The sequence below is a fragment of the Nannospalax galili genome, unplaced genomic scaffold (assembly GCF_000622305.1).
Source record: "Nannospalax galili isolate Female #2095 unplaced genomic scaffold, S.galili_v1.0 scaffold1892, whole genome shotgun sequence".
NCBI lineage: Eukaryota > Metazoa > Chordata > Mammalia > Rodentia > Spalacidae > Nannospalax > Nannospalax galili.
In genome coordinates this window covers 882,423-905,096 of record NW_008331144.1, presented here as the reverse complement: position 1 = coordinate 905,096, position 22,674 = coordinate 882,423, and the positions used below count along the sequence as shown (strand labels likewise).

Sequence of the window (22,674 nt, the reverse complement as noted above, 5' to 3'; positions counted from 1 at the left end):
ATGGCTCAGTGGGTAAAGGTGTTTGCTGCCAAGCCTGATGACCTGAGTTCAATCCCTGGGACCTACATGATGGAAGGAAAGAACTGACTTCCTCAAATTGTGTTCTGATCGCCACAACTGTGTTGTCTCACACACACATACACACACACACACACACACACACACACATGCATGCACGCACGTGAACACACACACACACATGCGCACGCGCACACACACTAAAAAACTGTAATTTATTTATTTATTTATTTATCTGGTCTTTTTGAGGCAGGGTCTCCCTGTATCCCCGGCTCTCCTGGAACTCACTATGTAGACCAGGCTGGCCTTGAACTCACAGAGATCTGCCTGCCTTTGCCTACCGAGTGCTGGGATTAAAGGTGTGCACTACCACGCCCAGGAAATGTAATTTTTTTAAAAGATAAGAAAAAGAAAATGACCAATGTGGTGGCAAATGCTATAATCCTAGTATTTGGGAGGGGAAAGCAGGAGGATCAGGAGTTCAAGGAGAGCCTTACCTACATGTTGACTTCCAGGCCAGCCTGGGCTAAACCAAAAGTAAAAATAAATAAATGGTTAGGGTATACCTCAGTAGTTCAGTGCTTACCTGGCACGCACTAGACCTTAGGTTCATTTCCTAACACCACAAAAACAGAGCCAGGCATGGTGGTACCACCCCTGTAATCCCAACATTTGGGTGGTGTTAGTAGGAAGATTAGGAACTCAATAGGCCATCCTTGGCTACATAGCAAGCTCAGGCCAAGCTAGGCTACATGAGACTTGATCTCAAAACCCAATAACAACAGACACATAATCAAATGTGTAGTACATCCCACCCCCTGACAAATGATGCTTTAAGTACTCAGTGCTACTTGTTAGCAGTGGCTGCTGTACGGAACCACTTAGATCTAGATTTATTTATTATTTTTACATGTAGGTATGTGTGTCTGCATGAGTTTATGTATGCCACATGCATGCAGGCACCCACGTAGGCCAGAAGAAGACATCCCGGTCCCGTGGAGCTGTAATTATAGACAGCAGTGAGCTACCGTGTGGATGCTGGGAATGGGTCCTCTGCAAGAGCAGTAAGTGCTCTTAACTACTTAGCCATCTCTCCAGCCCCCAGATTTAGATTCTAAAAAGCAGCCTTTCACATCTGAGTTCACCTGTATGTCTCATACCTGGATCTTGGTTGAGGCAATGCTGTCCTCAGGGTCACAGCATCCTCATGCCTTCATGAGGGTTTGAACCACCTAGACTGACAGGCACCTTGCCATGGTCTGAACTCTCAAAGGACTGTTAGGTTGTATAACATCCATGCCCTGGTCCCAGGTACCTGCACACCCTGCCCATTACTTCTTGACGTAGCTACCTCCTTCATCACAGTTTGTGTTTGTCCAGCTCTACCAGTCAGACCCCAGGGTTCTTTCTGGCCAAGACAGGCCAGTCTGACATTTACTTTGCTGTATCCCCAGGCCTTGGGGGAGAGGTGGGATGAACACACAGCCCTCTGTGAATACAGCTTCAACACACACATTTTCTGCTTATAAAAGCAATCTATGGCACTGAGGATATATAGTTCAGTTCGTAAAATGCTTGCATAGCAAGCATAAGGCCCTGAGTTCAATCCCCAGCACCATATAAAACAGGGAGCAGTGGTTTATGCCTGTAATCCCAACACTCCAGAGGCAGAAGCAGGAGGAACAGAAGTTCAAGATCTTCAGCTACATGGTGAGTTTGAGGTCAGCCTGGACTATATGAGACTCTGTTTAAAAAGGAGAAATGGCTCAGTGGTTAAGAGCACTGGCTGCTCTTGAAGAGGACCTGGGTTCAATTCCCAGCACCCGTATGGTGGCTAACAGTCATTTATAACTCCAGTTCCAGGGGATCTGATGCCCTCTTCTGACATCTGCAGGCATTGCATGACATGGGTGCACTTACATACATGGAGGCAAAGTACTTACACACATAAAAAATAAAAATATAAATAGTGGTTAAGAGCACTGGCTGCTCTTGAAGAGGACCTGGGTTCAATTCCCAGCACCCGTATGGTGGCTAACAGTCATTTATAACTCCAGTTCCAGGGGATCTGATGCCCTCTTCTGACATCTGCAGGCATTGCATGACATGGGTGCACTTACATACATGGAGGCAAAGTACTTACACACATAAAAAATAAAAATATAAATAAAAGCGTGGTGGCACACACCTGTGATCCCAGCACTTGGGAGGCAGAGGCAGACAGATCTCTGAGAATTTGCCTGCCTGGTCTACATGGTGAGTTCCAGGCCAGCTGGGGCTACAGGGAGACCCTGTCTCAAAAAAAAAAAAAATAATAATAATAAATAATAAATATATATATAACCAGGCATGGTAGTGCATACCTTTAATCTCAGCACTCTGGAAGCAGAGGGAGGCAGATCTCTGTGAGATTGAGGCCAGTCTGGTCTGCATAGACAGTTCCAGGCCAGCTGGGGTTACAGGGAGACCATCTCAAACAAATAAACAAACAAGAAAGTAATCCATGGCCATTATAGACAGACACAAAGGGACCACTACCAATAAGACAATAAAAACCCAAAGACCAGTCCCTGCCTTTGTTTTCAGAGATATATACAGCTGTTACACATGCTGATGAAGTCATTTCGGCCTATCCTGTTGCTGGAGATGAGTTCCATTCCGCACCCCTTCCCTTGCCTACCCTCAGCACATGCCCCAGTTCCCAGTGAGGAGGGTCAGAACTGATATACCTGCCCTGGACTCGTCGTTAAGGCTTCTGCCCCTTGATTGGCTCCTGACATCCTTCCCCAACCTGGACCACACTAAGAACCGACTACAGGGTTAGTGAGACCCCCTCCTTTTGTCTAATCTTCCATCCGTTCTGAGCCTCTTTTGCTGTTCCACCCTCCTCTCTGGTCTAAGCAGGTGCTAGGAAAATTCAGGAGTTGCTGGTCCAGGCCTGAAGGGCCAGTTCAGAAATGTCCCACTATGTGAGACAGGAGAGTGGACACATGTCAAACTGACAACTGAAACCTGCTAGGTCCCTGGGAGCCTCCCTTGACACAACAGGAACTGGACCCAGAAAGGGGACATTTCCCAAATTCCTTCAGTGCTGGCTAAGTAAGGAAAGGCAGGTGAAGTTGCCTGCCCATCCCATCCACCCTATGATCCCAGCTAGCACAAGGTGCCAGGCACCATTCCAGAGATCATACGTGTGAATGGGGCCACCCTGTATGAGGAAGGGAGATGCTATGCACCCCCACTTTACAGACTGATGACAGACAGGGGAAATGGCTGAAGGTCCTGCCCCTTGTAAGTGACAGAACTCCTGCAGCCAGGCTCTGGGGTCCAAGTGTGCCACAGGCTGCCCCAAAGCTCCTCTTCACACCTGACATGACAGCTTTTGTCCTCTCTTTCTGGGACCTTGGGCAGAACCACTCTCATCTCCTGGTCGGGCCCTGGGGGCCTCTGCCCTGAGGATCTTTTGGATCTTAGACCCTTTGAAGCCATGATGAGCCGGCTTTAAAGGTCTACTCAGGATTGATTAGGAGTATTAGCCAAGGACTCTCAAACCCCCAGAAGCCACCCCTGATGCTTTTACATTAGGAACCCTTGACCTAATCGCCCGTCCTCAGGGAGCTTTCTATGTTCCTTTTTCGGGTTACAGGAGTCAGAACTACTCCAGAATCAGACTTCGCTTATCACCTGCTCTGGGAGAAGGGAAGACAGTGGCTCATTTTCTCCTGTCAGACCTCAGACCCCTCCCATGGGATCTGGGCCAAGTCTGGGTGGGTGGAGCTCTAGGCCAGTACCTGAATCTTTCCGACTTGCCTGACTTTGTTCTAGACCCCACCCCGAAAAGCCCTACCCTGTCCTCCCCTTCCATCTGCCTCCCAGGCCAGGCTGTCCTGAGGCAGGAGAGTCATCAAATAGCATCACCTGAGAAGTCAAGTGACAGACCCAGCTAGGGTCCTTGAATTCTGTCTAAGCCATCTTCTAAAAGTCCCCTTATGGTCAGTACCTTCCAAGAGCCAGCCAGGGGACAGGTTCAAAAGGAGTCACGAGATCCGTAACAGGCACTTCCATCCCTGCCTCCCTGAACTGCCTCCCTGTGTCTGAGTTGAAGGGCTAGGGACTAATAAATGATTTCTCAGGAATCCATAGTCAAAAGCCAATCCTGAGAAGGATTCCTCAGTGACTAGGAAGGGACTCAGGATTGATCCTCAGGTACCCGTCCCCATCCCCAGCTCTGCCTTTGGGTTGTGAAGTGACTGAGGGCCACGCACTCAGATCAATATGAACAGTCTTCAAGGGTCTCTCCAACTTCCACTTTCTGTGCTAAATGGCTCTATATTGGGAGGGAAAGGGACATGGTCACACACACACACACACACACACACACGCACGCACACCTGACACATCAATCAGACCTTGAGCTATACTTCTTTGAGGACAGTGGCTTTCTAGTTACCAGGATCACCCCACACTGTTGCTCTGGGAGCTCTGAGGAACTGATTTGTAACCACTAGCCCACAGAGCTGAGTGGACAGACCCTAGTGGTCATCCAGATGAGAACACCCTGCCTGTATGGTGGTACATGCCTGAAATCCCAGCTGCCTGGAAGCCTGAGGCAGGAGGATTAAAAGTTTGAGACCTGCCGGGCATGGTAGCACATGCCTTTAATCCCAGCACTTGGGAGGCAGAGGCAGGCGGATCTCTGTGAGTTCAAGGCCAGCCTGGTCTACATAGTGAGTTCCAGGACAGCTGGGGCTACAGGGAGACCTTGTCTCAAAAAGACCAAAAAAAAAAAAAAACGTTTGAGACCAGTCTGGGCTACACAAGTAACAGGACCTTGAATCAAAATAAATAGGAACTGGGATATAACACAGAGGTAGATCACATGCCAAGCGTGTATATCACCCTGGGATCACTTCCTGGGACGGGGTGGGGAATAAGAACACAGAGACCAGGGGCTGGAGAGTTTTTTTTTTTTTTTATGTGTATGAGTGTTTTAACTGCATGTATGTTAAGGCATTGAATGACATGGGTACAATTTAAAAAAAAAAAGAATACGGAGACCAAGGACCACTGAGATAGTTTATCGGGTATAGGTACCTAACCACCAAACCTGATGATCCAAGTTTGATCCCTTGGTCCCACATGGTAGAAAGAGAGAACTGACTCCCACGGGTTATCCTCTGATGTCCACATCCATGCTGTGGCACTTACTTGCAAAATAAATAAATGTAATAATGATTGGAAGGGAGAACCTGCCCAGGATCCATAGCTTAAGAATAACACAGACTGGGGGCTGGAGAGATGGCTCAATGGTTAAGAACACTGGTTGTTCCTGCAGAAGACCTGGGTTCGAATCCCAGCACCCACATGGTAGCTAACAACTGTCTGTAACTCCAGTCCCAGGGGATCTGACAGCCTCTTCTGACCTCCGTGGGCATTGCACGACACGGGGGCACTTACCTACATGCAGGCGATACACGAATACACATAAAGTGAAAAAAGTTAATTGATTTTTTTTTAAAAACCTTAAAAAAAAAAAGAATAACAGAGACTGAAACTGGACCTCCCCCTCCCCTGGAGGCAGAGGAGGAACACTTCCTAGTGGGAAATGGGGCCTAGAGTTCAAGGTAGAATCTGCCCTCTGCTTCTAAGAGCTGAGTCCCTGAGATACGGCTGGGGGAAAGCTGTACTGCTCTCTGGGGCAACCTGTTGCTCCCCACCCCATTTGATCCAGCCATCCCCAGGCTGATGCATGTGAGAAATTAGAAATTAAATTCCCATGTGTCAAATATGGGAAAACTGGCTGGACAGGTCCTGGGGGGTGCCCAGGGCTGTGAGAGCTCCCTGGGCTGCCCCACCCTCTGAGTCACACAGGCCTGGCTCTGCCAAGGGAGACATCCCTGGGCTGTGGGCAGGCGAGACTCCGCAGGCTCTGGACCGCTCCCTTTGGTCTTTGGACACCTGGGAGCTCAAAGAAACAGCTGGAGGTTGTTGCCCTCCCTCTGAGCCCACCCAGCCTGCACTGGAGCTCATCCTGAAACTCAAGACCTAGGTTCCTTCAGGGTGGGATTTGAGCCAGAATAGGCAGTTGTAGCTGGGTTTGACTGATTCATTTGGTGATGTTGAAGGGTTATGGGGTGAGAGGTGTCCAGAGGCCTCTTCCTAACTTGGAGCTTCCTACCGCCTCCGTACTTACCGGGCCCTTTCACGAACAGCGAGGGTCCCAGTCCAACCCTTCAAAGCCACCTTCACCCTCACTGCAACAGCTGCCTCTTGACTAGCCCCTGGACTCATCTTGATGGCCTCAGGAAGAGATCCTAAAAACAGGCTCAGGAAACTTAAGCAGGCCATCTGAGTTAGGTCTAGAGGGGACAGACTCCTTGCTCTGGAGGGAGGGCTAGAGCTGAGGCTTAGGGCAGAGACCTAGGAACCTGGCCCTCCAGCTCTGATCCCAGAGGCCAAGCAAGAGGATTCAGGGGAAGCTCTGTTGGGGGGTTTTGCCCTTGGATTCTTTTATTATTGTTGTTATTAATTATTATTATTATTACTATTATTATTTTATGTTTGTGAGTGTATCACCTACATGCATGTAAGTGTACCCGTGTCATGCAATGCCTAAGGAGGTCAGAAGAGAGCTTCAGATTCCCCTGGAACTGGAGTTATTAGCCAACATGTGGGTGCTGGGAACTAAACCTGGGTCTTCTGTAAGAGCAGACAATGCTTTTAATGGCTAAGCCATTTCTCCAGCTCTGGCCTTGAATTTTTTATGTAGTCAAGGATTAACTTGAGCTTTTAAAATTTTTTATCTATTTATTTATTTAATTTTCTTTGTATGAGTGTTTTGCCTGCATGTATGTAAGTGCAACCATGTTGTGCCTAATTTGCTCTTTCTTAAAATGTTCCCCCTTGAAGCTGGAGAGATGGCTCAGTGCTTAGGAAGAGCACTTGCAGAGGACCCTGGTTCAGTTCCCAGCACCCACTGGCGGCTAACAAGCATCTGTAATTCTAGTTCCTGGGTATCTGATGCCCTCTTCTGGACTCCATGGGCGCTGCATGCACATGGTGCACTATGCAGTCAAACACTCATACACAGCCTGGCTTGGTGGTGCACGCCTTTGATCCCAGCACTTGGGAGGCAGTGGGCAGGCAGATCTCTAGGAGTTCAAGGCCAGCCTGGTCTACAAGCCTTGGCCAGCAAGTTCCAGGCCAATTGGAGCTACAAGGGAGATCCTGTTTCAAAAAGACAAAAGCCCCCTGGCTCCGTAAGAATACACAGCTACTCCATGAAGTATAAGACACATTCCTTCTTGACTCCCCCAGGACTCCCCTTGGCCAACACCCCTACATGGTCCCCCAAAGCCAGCAACAACCAACTGGGATTCACTCATTTGAGCACCTTGGGTGCCTGGAGAATTCTCCTTGTGGCTCCCACTCTGGGTGGGGTTGGGAGGAGGCCCAAGCATGCCTGGCTCTAACTAGAACTGAGTTCTCTCCCTCACCCCTCCTTACAGTTCCACATCTCATCCCCAGGGGCCAGGGCCTGACAGGCCCTGGAGGAAACTGGTGAGGAAGGTTTTCAGGCCACAGTGTGCAGCTGAGACTCAGAGCTGCCGAGGGCCAAGGTCAGCCATGCATTGCCTGCCGGCCCAGCCCTAGGGGAGCTACCCTTAGGGCTTGACTGGACGCTGAGGAATCCCTGGCATGAGGATGTGTATGTATCTCAGGGCAAGAGGTCAGTGGGGTGGGCCAGAGCCATCAGAGAGGTGAGTCCTGCCCTCCTGAGCTCCCGTGGGACAGGAGGGGTGAACACCCCCACCAAAGCTCAAGGGTGAACTAGCTTCTTCCTCCATGTTTTCTTCCCTTCTTCCCACTCTTCCTTTCTCGTCTTCCACCGGGAAACAGCAGCGACAAGAGGGCAGGAAGGGATTCTTGGCAGTGTTTCTGACTGCCCCAGCTGAGTGTCTGAGGATTTAGGCCACTGCTAACCCCACTGAGTTTTGATTAGACCCAAGGACATGCAGCAGCCTCCACAGTCATAGTGAATCCAAGGCAGGTGGGATCCTTGCACTTTACAGATGAGGAAACCGAGGCAGGAGGGGCACTCATTGAGCCCTGAGTGCCACAGAGTCAGTCTCTGCTTATGTAATTATGATTTTTTTAAACAGGGTCTCACTGTGTAACCCAGGCTGGCCTAGAACCCACTATGTAGACCAGGCTAGCATTGAACTCCCAGAGATCCATCTGCCTCTTCTCCTGAGTGCTGGGATTCTAGGAGTTTGATAGCACACCTAGCTCATATTTTGGATTTTTGTTTTTTTGTTTGTGTTCGGTTTTTGTTTTTGAGACAGGGTCTCCCTATAGCCCCAGCTGTCCTGGAACTCACTATGTAGAACAGGCTGGCATTGAACTCACAGATATCCACCTGCCTCTGCCTCCCCAAAGTGCTGGGATTAAAGGCGTGCACCTCCATGCCCTGCATGGTTTGGAGTTTTTTTGTTTTGTTTTGTTTTGTTTTGTTTTGTTTTGTTTTTTGGTCTTTTTGAGACAAGGTTTCCCTGTAGCTGCAGCTGGCCTGGATTCACTAATGGAGACCAGGCTGGCCTCGAAATCACAGAAAGCCACCTGCCTCTGCCTCCCGAGTGCTGGGATTAAAAGCATGCACCACCACGCCCGGTGGTTTGAAGTTTTTGAGACAGGGTCTTAATAGGTAGCCCCAGGCTAGTTTCAAATTTAGCAATCCTCCTACCTTAGTCTCTCAAATGTGGGAATTACAGGAATGTACCACCATGCCAAATAGTACTGTATTTTGTTTTATTATTTTATTTCATTTTGGTGTTTTTGAAACATAGCCTCATTCTGTAGTCCAGGTTAGCCTGGAATTCATTATATAGCTGGTTCAGGCTGGCTTCAAACTCAGCTCATCTTCCTGCTTCAGTCTCCCAGGTACTGGGATTACAAGTATAAACTCCCACATCCTACATTTACAATAACTTCTTAAAATCATAAATTAGGTGAATTTTTATTGCTTTTTTCCCTTCAAATTATGAATGAAATACAGGTTCATTGCTAAGAAAAGAAGCTCAGGGTTGACAAGATGGCTCGGTAGGCAAAGGCACTTGCCACCAAGCCTGATGGCAATGACTTAAGTTCAATCCCTGAGACATACTAATGGAAGGAAGAACTGAGTCCCACAGGTTGTCCTCTGACCTCCACATGCATACCATGGCCTGTGTCCCCTCATACATATACACACATATGCACACCCACGACAGATAGATACATATGATTTTTTAAGTTTATTTTGTTTTTAATTATGTGTATGTGTGTGTATCTGCATGTGGGTATGTACATGTGCTCATGTGTGGATGCTGGTGGAGGCCAGAGGCATTGGATCCCCTGGAGCTGGAGTTACAAGTGGTTGTGAGCCATCTGATATGGTGCTGGGAAGCGAACTCAGATCCTCTACAAGAGCAGTACGTGTTCTTAACCACTAAGCCAACTCTCCAGCCCCATAAATGTAAACTTTTATGAGTGTTCTGTGTGTATATAAGTGCACCCATGCATACAATACCCACAGAAGCCAGAAGAGGGTATCAGATTCCCTTGGAACTTGAGTTACAGATGGTTGTTAACTGCCATGTGGGTGCTGGGAACTGAAAGTGCCCTCTGCAAAAGTAGCCAGTGCTCTTAACCACTGAGCCATCTCTAAATATAATTTTTTTAAAAGAAAGGAAGGAAGGTAGGTGAGCATGGTGATGTATGCTTATAATCCTGGCATTTGGGAGTTAGAGGCAAGAAGAGCAGGTGTTCAGGGGTAGCCTTGGCTATGGATGGAGTCAGAGACCAGCTTGGGCTATGCCTTTAAAAAAAAAAAAAAAAAAAAAAAAAGGGCCTGGGAGAGAAATAGAGACAAGTTAAGCCTGATCTGTCTTGGAGTTGTGTGCCTTTCTGCCCCAGGCTCCCTCCTGACAGCCCTGCCAGGGCGCTTTGGCACACTGGGCGGTGTCTTCCAGTGGGCTGAGGTACTGGCCGTGGACCTCTATGAGCTGAGTGAGGTGGCCCATGGCCTTAGCTTCTGGGTGTTGTCTGGGTGTGGAGACAAGGAAGTACTGAGGCCCAGTTTCATGACGTTCCCTTCCCCGTTCCTGACTGGCAGGGCCAGGCTGGACTCTGCCCCAGGCACTGATCAAGGGTACTTGCCCCAGCAGGACAGGGCGTGGCCTTGCCAGGCTCAGGGCCTCATTTGCATACTCTTTGCTTGTTGCCCATAGGTTGATCCTCCCTGTGGGTGATGTGGACTGCCACTCCTGAAGTATAGTGTGTTTGAAGCACAGGCCGACCCCTGCGGGCAGTGCCCCGGGCACCCAGCCTGTCAGTTTTTCAGAGATAGAGGCCAAGGATGGGGTGGTACCAAGGGTAGGCCACAGAGAGCCCCTGCCCCAGCTGACTGCAGCAGAGTCCTGGGTCTAAGGCAGCAGAGACTTTCAGCCCAACTCCACCTGCTAGCTTGTGGCTCCTGGAAAATGAGCTTCCAGAACTTTCCTCTGCTCTCCTTTGCCTCCCTTCCCCTTTTACCTCTCTTAAGTCCGACTAAGACAATCCTCCGGAGGCCATGGAAGTATGTTGTCCTAATGTCCTGTCATTGAGGGGTGGCCCAAGTGGCCAGGTGTGTCCAGGTTACCACCCACATAGCCCAGGTGAGCATGTCACAGAAGGGACGGACCCCTTATGGGCCAGCCTCCCCGAGCACCACAGTGGAAGTGATCCTTGGAGTAACACACTTAGAGAAGAGGTGGGAAACAGTCCAGAGAGATATAATTTTGTTCCAAGGTGGTTGGTGGCTAAGCTGACCTAATAATTGTATCTCTGTCCTGTATCCTTCCCACCCTTCACCCAGCTCAATTGCTGAATCAACTTATTCATTCAACAAACATTTGTTCAGTTGTCTAGTCTGTATAGGGCACATACAAAGACTCAGCTGTCACTTGACCCTCAAGTATACTAGCCCCACACTACAGCCATGAGCAGCAGGCACCAAATCAGGTGATAGAAAAAGAACAAGGGCAAAACCTTAGTTGCTCCACTGAGTGCAATAACAGAAAGGGCAGGTTCTAAGGTCCCCATTCTGGTCCTGCTGCTTGCTGTGTGACCCAAAGCAATGTACTTAACCTGTCTGTGCCTCACTTTCCTCTGCTGTAAAATAAAATAATAACCTGTCTTCTGGTTGCCGCATGTGACATGCTCAGGGTAGTGTATTCAGTAGGTATCTAATAACTGTCAGCTGTAATAGTACGCTTTAAAGCCTGCAGAATTTACAAGGAAGGGGAATTCACTTACATTGGGGTTGCTACGGAAGGCTTCACAGAGGAGGGGCATTTAATCTAGGGTTTAAAGGGTATCTAGGAGTTGGCCAGGGAAAGAAGAATGTCAGGCAGGGTTAGGGTGAGGCTGTGGAGGCCTGAGAAGAGATAAAAAATGAATCCCCAGAAGCTGGAGTTCTCCAATGTTAAGAGGGAGGTACAGCCAAATCGTCCATTCCAGGTGCTTCTTCAAGCTGCTCATGCACCCCTAGAGCTTTCACTGAAGCTTCTGCAGAGTCCCCTCAAGGGGTGGTCTCTGGGGCCAGCAACGTGCCTTACTCAGCAGGGACTGGAGAGGTGGCTCAGCGGTTTAGAGCACTTGCTGCCCTTGTAGAGGACCCAGGTTCAGTTCCCAGCACCCACACGGTAGCTAACAACTGTCTGTGACTCCAGTTCCAGGAGATCCAATGCCCTCTTCTGGCCTCCATGGGCCACTGAACTATAACACCAATCTGTGTTGAGACAGGGTGTCTAGCCTAAACTGGCCGTGGACTCACTTGGTAGCTGAGGATAACCTTGAACTTTGGATTCTCCCACCTCTACCTCTTAAATATTAGGATTATGGATGTGGACCACCACATCTAGTCTATGCAGTGCTAGAGATCCAACCCAGGGCATCATGCATACTAGACCAGCAGTCTACCAATTATTATTATTATTATTACTATTATTATTATTTTGTTCTTTTTGAGAGAGGGTCTCCCTGTAGCCCCAGCTGGCGTGGAACTCACTATGTAAACCAGGCTGGCCTTGAACTCAGAGATTCGCCTGCCTCTGCCTCCTGAATGCTGAACCCACCTTGTTTTTTTTGAGTCAGGGTTTCTCATTGAACCTGGAGCTCATCCATTTGGCTAAACTGACTGGCCAATGAGCTCTGGGGATTCACCTGTCTCCACTTCCCTAGAACTGAAATTACAATCACATGCCCATGTAGCCCAGGCTGGTCTTGTGGGTACCGAGAACCAAACCCTGGTCCTCTGGAAAAACAGCAAGTGCTTATATCCCCTGAGCTACATCTCCAGCCCCTGTTTTTGTCTTTTGGAACAGGGTCCCGCTATGCAGCCCTGGCTCTGTGTGCATGTAGCAGTGTGCTTCTATACATAGAGGTCGGTTCTCAGTTTTCCCAGTTTCATTCTGTTGCTGTGATAAAACACCCCAACAAAAAAAGGAACTTAGAGGAGAGAGGGTTTATTCCAGTCCTCCATTGTTGGAAAGTCGAGGCAGGAACTTGAAGCAGCTCATTCACAGTCAAGAACAGAGAGAAAAATGAATGCACGCACGTTCAGTGCTTGACCACCTTTCTCTACTCTTACTACAGTCCAGGGCTCAAAACCAGGGAATGCTGTGCCCCACCTTCAAGTGAAGTCTTCCCAGCAATCAAGACAATCTCCCACAGACATGCCCACAGGCCAACCAGATCTAGACCATCCTTCATCCCTTCCTAGGCTACTCTAGGTTGTGTCAAGGTGACAGTTAAAACCATCACAGGAAGCCGAGCGAGGTGGCCTTTAATCCCAGCACTCGGGAGACAAGAGGCAGGAGGATCTCTGGGAGTTCAAGGCCAGCCTGGTCTACATAGGAAGTTCCAGGACAGCTGTGGCTACTGGGAGACCCTGTCTCCAAAAAAAAAATTATCACAGGAATCTTCCACATTTTCGCGGAGACAAGGTCTCCCTTTGGCCTGGGGCTTTACCACATAGGCCAGGCTAGCTTTCAGATATCCACTTGTCACAACCTCCCTTCTCAAAGAGTGCTGGGATTACAGGTGGGTGCCACCTTGCCTAGCTTTTTACATGGTTTCTGTGGATCTGAACTCAAGTCCTCCCCGAGAATGAGGCAAGTACTTTAGAGACAGAGCCATCCTCCAGCCTGAGCTTTTGTAAATTATTAAATATACGCATCATTTTTTGTTTTTATTTTTTTGAAAACAGGGTCTCCCTGTAGCCCTAGCTGGCTTGGAACTCACTGTATAGACCCAGGCTTGCCTCAGTCTCAGAGAGATTCACCTGCCTCTGTCTCCCGAGTGCTGGGATTAAAGGCTTGTGCCATCATGCCTGGCCTCATGTATCTTTTTTTTTTTTTTTTTTTTTTTTTTTTTTTTGGTCTTTTTTGAGACAGGGTCTCTCTGTAGCCCTAGCTGACCTGGATTTGCTATGGAGACCAGGTTGGCCTTGAACTCACAGAGATCTGCCTGCCTCTGCCTCCCGAGTGCTGGGATAAAAGGAGTGCGCCACCATGCCCAGCCTCATGTATCATTTTTTAAAACCACTTCTTAAGCCATTTTAAACAGTGGGTTTTTTTTAGAATTATTTGTTTTTATTTTATATAACTGTTTTGCCTGCATGTATGTAAGTACACCACATGCATGCAATGCTTACAGAGACCAAAAGAAGGCATCAGATCCCTAGAACCGGAGTTACAGGCAGTTATTAGCCACCATGTGGCTGCTGGGAACAGAACAGTGCTCTTCTGCAAGAGCAGCCAGCTATTGCCCTTAACCACTAAGCCATCTCTCCAGCCCCCACCTTCACTTTCTTTAAATTTGTTTTGTTTCCTCTGAGCCTTTGAAGAGGAGCTGAGACATTGTTTTTTTATTCCTAAGTACTTCCCTGCGAATTGCCTAGGGACAGAGACTTTGGAAACATTGCAGAATGAAATGTTTATACAATACTCTGATCTGATTTGTGTTTACAGTGAGTAACTGCCAACTATCCCATGAATGCCCTTCATGCCACACCCTCATCCCATTCCAGGATCATACATAGCCTCTAAATGGTACCTCGAAGCCCTCCTCTTTGTGTGTGTGTGTGTGTGTGTGTGTGTGTGTGTGCTGGCCTGCAAGCTTCCAGGAATTCTGTCTTGCCTCCCATCTAGGAGTGCTGGGATTACAAACACACACTACTGTATTTGGCTCTGCATGAGTTCTTAGGGGATATGAACTCAGGTCTCCACATTTACATAGCAAGCCTTTTACCCACTGAGTCATCTTCCCAGCCTCCAGAGCCAAAGGACTGTGGGAAATTTGGTACCCATGAGGATAAGAATGTACACACCTGCATGGTCCACCCTGAACCATCCAGTCCAGTGTTCTCAGTGCCAGCAGCCTGGGTCCCTATGATAAGCAAAGGAGTAGATTGCTTCCCCGATCTGTTTTTCTGGAGCTGAGATTTAAATGAGTTTGTATTTGCCTCCTCTGAACAGAGCAGCAGAAGCAGCTGCTGAACCCATGGGCTATGAGAGGGAAGAAAAGGAGCTTGGGATCCAGAGATCCTGGAGGGATGAGGCCAGACATTAGGACCTGCTCCAAGGATCAGACCACAGGACCTCTAATGCTACTATGAGGAGGCCTGGGCCCCTTGTGCAGGGAGAGACCTGAAGAGCCAGCCCTGTGCCTGAGCTGCTTGCTTTTGAGGTCCACTTCAGAGATGATAAACTTCCATCCAGGGGTCTGGGGAGCCTGACCTGTTGGCAGAGTGTTTTAGGATCAAAAGGGCCAGATGTAGTGGTGCATGCCTGCAATCCCCAACTCAGGAGGTTTAGGCAGGAGGATCTTGAGTTTGAGGCCTACCAGGGCTACACAGGGAGACCTTTTTATGTGTATGAGTGTTTTGCTTGCTTGTGAGTGCACCACATATGTGCAATGCCCATGGAGGCCAGAAGAGGGCATCAAATCCCCTGGAACTGGAGTTACAGATGATTGTTAGCCACCGTGTGGGTGCAGGAACTGAACCAAGGTTCTCTGCAAGAGCAACCAGCACTTTTAACCACTGAACCATCTCTCCATTCCCCTAAATTAATTTTTTAAAAGATCAAAAGGTGGGCTAGGGTTGTCACTCAGTGGTACTGGTTTAGCATCCCTAACACCTCAAAACAAGCAAAAGCCGGTGACATGGCACAGCTGATAAAGTCTGACAACCTGAGTTCCTTCCACATGGTGGAAGCAGAAAACTAAATCCTAAACATTGTCCTCTAACCTCTGTGTGTGCACACATGCACACACACACACACACACACACACACACACACACACACACAGAGATACACACACATGCTAAATAAGTACATAAATAAATTTTAAGCCAGTTGTGCTTTGCATCCCTGTAATCTTAGCATTCCTGAGGTAAGTGGATGATGATGAGGAATTCAAGGCCAGCCTTGGCCACATAGTCAGTTGGAAGCTAGCCTGGGCTGTGTGAGACCCTGTCTCAACAAAAACCAAACCAAACCAAACAAAACAAGCAAGCAAAGATGAAAAGGATGGGCCTGAAGGTGCTTGCAGGATTCCAGGGAACTTGGCTTTGATGGTTCCAATTTTCATCTTTGTGGGCAGAACACTGGGAGATAAAGTCCTTCACTAGCATGGACTTCCTGAGCTTCTACAAACAGCAGAATCACTGGGTTTGAGAAATGTAACACGTATGTCACTGGCCATGTGGATCAAATAGAGGCAGAAGAGGTGATGATTCAAGGTCATTCCAGCTTCACAAGTTGTTTAGGGAAGTGAAAATGAATAGGGTTCTGAGGTGGTCCTTGGTCACCCAGGTCTCACGGATAGTTCTACAACCTCTACCTGCTAAGCCTAGAGGGTTAATACCAACAGCCCATCAGTAACAACCAGACTTGCTGTGTATCTGATTTGAGGATGCCTTAAGACCTGAGAGGTCCCCAGGCTCCAAGAAGTTCCCCAGTTTCACTGGAGGAAATCAAGAACCATCTAGAAAGCAAACAAGTGGCTACGTTGTGCAACAGAGGTAGGGCAACGGGTGGTACAGACATAACCTTGCTCGGGTGGCCCAGGAAAGCAGCGGGTCAGCATGGCTTGGCTCAGGCAGCAGGAGGCTGCTTCATAACAATAGCAATGTTGATGGAGCTTTCCCTCCATGCTGTTTGTATAGTGCATCATTTAGACTTCATTGCTTCCTTAGATGGAGTAGAGTCTATCTTTAGCAATATTTCACAGGTAGGGATAACAGACACAGGAGCTTGCACAGTCCTGCATCCAGGTAGCAGAGCTGAGGTTCAAATCCAGGCCCTGGCTCCAAAGTCAGTGCTCTTAGCTCTTAACCCATGCTCTTCAAAGGGCAGCTCAACTAGTCCTTACAGAATAGGAGATTTAGAGAGGCAAAGCCCAGTGTGGGCTTCCACAGACCTGGGTTTGGTAGTACCAACTGTGTGACTTTAAATCACACTCCAAAATAAAGAAATGAGTTGGGGACAGCTGAGGAGTATGGCTCAGTTGGTAGACGGTTTGCCCAGCATGTACAAAGTCCTGGGTTTGATCCCCTAGCACTGCATAAGCCAGTTATGGTAGCACATACCTGGAATCCTAGCACTGGAGAGGTGGAGGCAGGAGGATCAGAAATTAAAGGTCATTCTTAGCTACACAGTAAATTTGAGGCCAGTCTGTACTATGTAAGAACCTATTGGGTTGGGTGTGGTTGGTGCATGCCTTTGATCTAGCACTTGGGAGGCAGAGGCAGATGGATCTCTGAGTTCAAGGCCAGCCTGATCTATATAGCAAGTTCCAGGACAGCTAGGGCTATAGGGAGGGAGACCCTGTCTCAAGAAGACAAAAAAAAAAACACAAAACAACAACAACAAAAAAAACTAACAAAAAAGGAGGGGCTGGAAAGATGGCTCATCTATTAAGAGCACTGGCTGCTTTTGCAGAGGACTGCGGTTCAGTTCCCCGACTCCACGTGGCATCTAACAACAATCAGAAACCAGGTTCCCAGGATCTGGCGCCCTTTTCTGGCCTCCTTGGGCATTGCACCTATATACATGTAGACAAAACACTCATACACATAAAATTAAAAGCTAGAAGGAAGGGAAGGAGGGTGAGAGGAAGAAAGAAAAGGACCAATCTCTGCAGCAGGAGAAACACAGACTGCATGTGTGGCTTGGGAGGGTGTCGGGAGGGAGACTGTCAGATTAGAGTGTGAAATAGCTGAGAAAGAAAAATGGGCTGGGAAGCAGGAGGCCAGGCCATTGAGACGCTTGAAAGCCACCATACAATGCTCTGCTGCTCTTCAAAACGGCAGCTGTGTGCACTTTGTTGATATATGGAGAGTGTGTGTTTAGAAAAAAAAAAGAATGCAAAGTACACGTGCAAACCGGCAGCTGTGTAAACTCGTTCTGCTCTGTTACCTTTAGAGACCAGAAGAGCATCTGTGGTACTATAAAAGCCCCAGCTTATTTATTTTTCTGTAAATTTCTAATGAAAACCCAGAGTAAAATGGGGTCAGGGTGACGATGTCAGCTTTTATTTATTATTTATTTATTTATTTATTTATTTATTTATTTATTTAGTCTTTTTGAGACAGAGTCTCCTTATGGCCTTAGCTGGCCTGTAACTCACTATGTAGGCCAGGCTGGCCTTGATCTCACAGAGATCTGCCAACCTCTGCCACCTAAGTGCTGGGATTAAAGGCATGTGCCATCACACCCAGTCAGGGTTTCAGCTTTTAACCACTCGGTAGCCACAGGGAGTCACTACAGGACTCTTTTGGCTTTGGATATATATTTTATAATTAAATATAAAATATATTACATATATTTACTTTTATATTCATTTTACTTTTTAAAAATTTTTTATGTATATGAGTGTTTTGCCTGCATGTATATAAGTGCACCGTGTGTACAATGCCAATGAAGGCCAGAAGAGGGTGTCAGATCCCCCTGGAACTAGAGTTATAGATGGTTGTTAGCTGCCATGGGGTGCTGGGAACTGAACCCAGGTCCTGCAAGAGCAGCCAGTGCTCTTAACTGCTGAGCCATCTCTCCAGCCCTATTTTTTGTTTTTGTTTTTGTTTTGAGACAGGGTCTTTATATAGCCCTGACTGGCCTAGAACTCACTATGCAGACCAGCCTGGCCTCAAACTCACAGAGCTTTGCCTGCCTCTCTGCCTCCTGAGTGTTGGGATTGAAGGTATGCGCCACCATGCCAATCACATTTATTTATTTTGTGTATGTGTGTGGGCATGTGTGCCCTGAAACGAATGTGGAGGCTAGCAGACAGCTTGCAGGACTTGGTTCTTTCCACCATGTGGGTCCAAGGAACCAAACTCAGATCATCAGGCTTGGCAGCAATTGCTTTTAACCTCACCAGCCCTCTTTTGTTTTTAATTGAGATTTTTATTTATATGTAATTGACCCTCATTTGCTGATTTGTACTTGTAAATTTGGTCTGAAACTCCAGGTAATGGCAGAAAGAGCTCTGGGGTTGGAAAAATCTGAACAAAGCTCATATTGCTTTTGTGGTGGTTCTCAGAAATGCACAAAGCAGTGAACAGTTAGCGTGGCCTGGTGTTCACATTTCTAGATGAGGACAACCTGCAGGATGCTTTTGGGTTTTTTTTTTTTTTTTTTTAGTTTGATTTTGTTTTGTGGTTTTTGTTTTGTTTTGTTTTTGAGACAAGGTCTCCTGTATCTCAGACTAACCCTGAACTCAGTATGTAACTGAGGATGATCTTGAATTTTTTTTTTTTTTTTTTTTTTTTTGTCTTTTTGAGACAGGGTCTCCTTGTAGCCCCAGCTGTCCTGGAACCCACTATGTAGACCAGGCGGTCCTTGAACTCACAAAGATCCTCCTACCTCTGCCTCCCAAGTGCTGGGATTAAAGGCGTGCGCCACCACGCCCAGCGACCTTGAACTTTTTTAAAAAATATTTTTTTTATTATTTTTATTTTATGTGTATGAGTGTATTGCCTGCATGTGTGTAAGTGCACCCTGTGTCATGCAGTGCCCACAGAGGTAAGAAGGCTTCAGACTCCCCTGGGCCTGGAGTTATGGACAGTAGTTAGCCACCATGTGGGTGCTGGGAATCGAACACGGGTCCTCTGCAAGAGCAGCCAGTGCTCTGAACCCCTGAGCCATCTCTCTAGTCCCCGACCTTGAACTTTGGGGCCTACCTCCTAGTGCTGGGATTGCAGGCCTGCAGTACCTCACCTGGCTTATGCAGTGCATGGGGCTTTTACGCATGCTAGGCAAACACTCTACCAACTGAGCCACATCCCCAGCCCCAAATATTTAAATGCACTCATTTTAAAATTATTTTATTTGGTCTTTTTGAGACAGGGTCTCCCTGTAGTCCTAAAATTTTTATTTATTTTATGTGTGTGAGTGTGTTGCCTGCACGTATGTAAGTGCACCCATGGATGCAATGCCTGTGGGGGCCAGAAGAAAGCATTAAATCCCCTGGAATTGGAGTTTCAGACAGTTGTTTAGCTGCCATGTGGGTGCTGGGAACTGGACGAAGAGCCAGTGCTCTTAACTTCTGCACCATCTCCCGAGCCCCTAAATTCACTCTTTTTAATATTTTAGTGTACTTACAAAGTTTTACAACCCCCACCATCTCTGCAGTTTCTCCAGTAATGCAACAGACTCACAGCAGGGATTTGAGATCTAGCCGTCCATCTCTCCCTGTCTCCTGATCTTTCTTTCTCTCTCTGGTCCCTTTCAGAATGCCCAGGAGAGCCATGGGCTGGCAGTGCCCACCCCTTCTGTCCCAGAAGACTTTGCAGAAAAAGATGTGTCAGGTAAGAGGACTCTGGGCTTGTCCATCCTTCTTTCCTTCTTCTTTGGGCCCTGAATTTTAAAAGCCAAACTTCTGGTGTGTTCCCCAGGCTGGTGACAAAGCCAGAGTTCTCACTGTTGCACACTGGCCAACATGGCTGAAAGCAGCGGCTGGGAGACAGGGAGGCCAGGGTTGGCTGAGACCCACTTGGGGAGCAGGGAAGGGGGAGAAGGCTGGTGAAAAGCTGAGGTCAGAGCAGGATGGTAAGTATCAGGATGTGGCAGAAAAATGGTTGGACAGAACTAGCCCTGAATCCTAGCTCCAGCCTTATTAGCTCTGCCCCTCTGACACTCACCCTGCCCTGCCCCTGCCCTGCACCTCTGTACCTTCCAGTAGACAATGGGGGCAGTGCCGTCAGCTCTGGAGGACTACACGGAGGATGAGATGGATGCAAGCCACTTCGCATCGCATATCTGCTCAAAACTGCCTGGTGACATCCTATGTCACTCAGCGAAACGTTGTGGCCCTCATTCCCAGCTTCCCCTACCCCACCCCTGCCACGTGGATCTCCTTATCCCAGGCACGTTTCCACCCCTGGGGTTTTCAGCTTTCCTAGACCCCTATGTGGCCCCCTAAACCTTGTGATATCTCTCTGCTCCAGGATCACCTTCTCAGTTGGAGCCTTCCTAGTTAAATGGCACCCTCAGTACCCCTCCTGCTGCTTTTATCACCACATCCACCCTGGTAATGGTTCACTAATGTATTGTGTTGGTTGTCTGTCTCATTGACCCCTTAAAGAATAAGTGTCAGAGGATGTAACTCAGTGGTGCCCAGCAGGAGCAAGGTCCGGGCTTCCATCCCCAGAATACAACAAAACAAACAAACAAAAAAGAATAAGCTTTAGGAAGGTAGTGGGAAGCACGTGCTGGGATTACAGGCTTGTGCCACTGTGTCTGGCTTCTGTCTCCCCTCACACACACCTGCCAGTTCTGCACATCCTGAATCTTGCTGAGTCCTCTTTGCTCAGCTGCTGACCCTGCCACAGGCTTGCTGTGCTCTGCTAGGCACTGGGAGGAGGGAGGACAAGTGGGATGACAGAGACGGGGACTCTGCAGAGAGGGCTGGGGCCAAGGAGAAGGGAGGGATGCTGCTGCTGTACGGGGTGTAGCTCTATAGCCACGCTGCCCCAGTCACCTTCCTTCTGCACCTTGTGCATCTAGCGGTCCATATCTTACTACAGAAGTTCTATGTGACATGGAAAATAGGTTCTTGATAGAAGACTCTGGGTCTTCTGAAAGGAGGAGTTAGTTGTCCATGCAAACTGAGCGTCTTTTCTCATCTGCCACTTCCCACCTCTAACCACTGTCCTCTTATTCCTCTTGAGTGTGTGTGGGGGGAATGCATGTGCACGTTTGTGTGTGTGCACACATATATGGATATGAGGCCACAAGTCAACAGCAGGTGTTTTCCTCTATCCTTCGCCCTATTTTTTAAAAAGATTTATTTACTTTTATTTTATATGTATAAGTGTTTTGTCTGCATATATGTATGTGCACCACATGCATACAATGCCCACAGAGGCCAGACGAGTGTATTAGATTCCCCTGGAATTGAAGTTACTGTAGTTGTCACCCACCATGTGGGTGCTGGGAGCCAAACCTGGGTTCTCTGGAAGAGCAGTGCGTGCTCTGAACAGCTGAGCCATCTCTTCAGCCCCACCACCCTATTTTTTGAAACGGTCTCTCACTGAACCTGGAGCTTACCCACCCAGCAAGACTAGCTGACCAGTGAGCCCAGCAAGCCTGTCTCTGCCTCCCTGGCACTAGGAGTGACAAGTGCACATTTTTTTTTTTTTTTTTTTTTTTTGGTCTTTTTGAGACAGGGTCTCCCTGTAGCTCCAGCTGGCCTGGAACTCACGCTGGCCTTGAACTCACAGAGATCCACTTGCCTCTGCCTCCCAAGTGCTGGGATTAAGGGCATGAGCCTGGAATATTTTACTTTTATTTTTTAAAACCTCGCAAATGATTCATCCAGGATCAAATTTCTTTTTTATTGAAGTTTTATACAATATGATTTGAGGATATTTAGCTCCTCTCCCTTATCCTCACCTCCACTTACTGCCCACCAACATAATGTACTCTATTATAATGTGCTTACCTACTTCCCCACCTCCATGCTGGGAGTTGTGTCTCCTTTGAACTTGCACGGGATTTATGTATGCTCTCACCATTGTGAGTTCATATGAGTAAATGACCAGCTGTCTGGAAAACTTGGTTTCCTTGTGGTCATCCACCACTCTTAAATTTTTCTGCCCCTTTTCCAAAACGATCTCTGTTACTCACATAATATTCATACCACTATTGTGCTGGTGGACATATATTGCCAAGCCAGTTAAGACTGATGATTATTTTTTCCTCTGGTAGCATGCATAGCACCTTCCAGCAGGATGGATGCTAGCCAGCAGAGATGAGGCTCTGAAGTCAGCACCAGCTTGATTTCTCCTTATTTGTTCTATAGTTCATGTATGTAATGCCTTCAGCAATAAGGTCTTGTTTTGGTTTTGGTTTTTGGCTTTTTGAGACAGGATCTCTCTGTTGCCCTCCAAGTGGCCTGGAACTCATTATGTAGACCAGGCTGGCCTTGATCTCAGAGATCCTCCTGCCTCTGCCTCCCAAGACCTGGGACTAAAGAAAAACGTACCACCATACCTGGCTAACAATAAAGTCTTTCTTTTGTTTGGTTGGTTTTTTTTTTTTTTTTTTTTTTTCTTTTTTGGATAGAGTC

At 47.8% G+C, this 22,674-nt stretch overlaps 1 protein-coding gene across 1 annotated transcript in view; it reads left to right on the top strand.

The window, feature by feature from the left end:
- Positions 1-22,674, top strand: part of CUNH6orf132 (chromosome unknown C6orf132 homolog) — a 44,027-nt gene that overhangs the window by 15,232 nt on the left and 6,121 nt on the right. Inside the window, exon 3 of the mRNA XM_008823267.3 lies at positions 19,837-19,912. Within this exon, the coding sequence (XP_008821489.1) occupies positions 19,837-19,912 (76 nt within the window). The remainder of the gene's footprint in view (positions 1-19,836; positions 19,913-22,674) is intronic.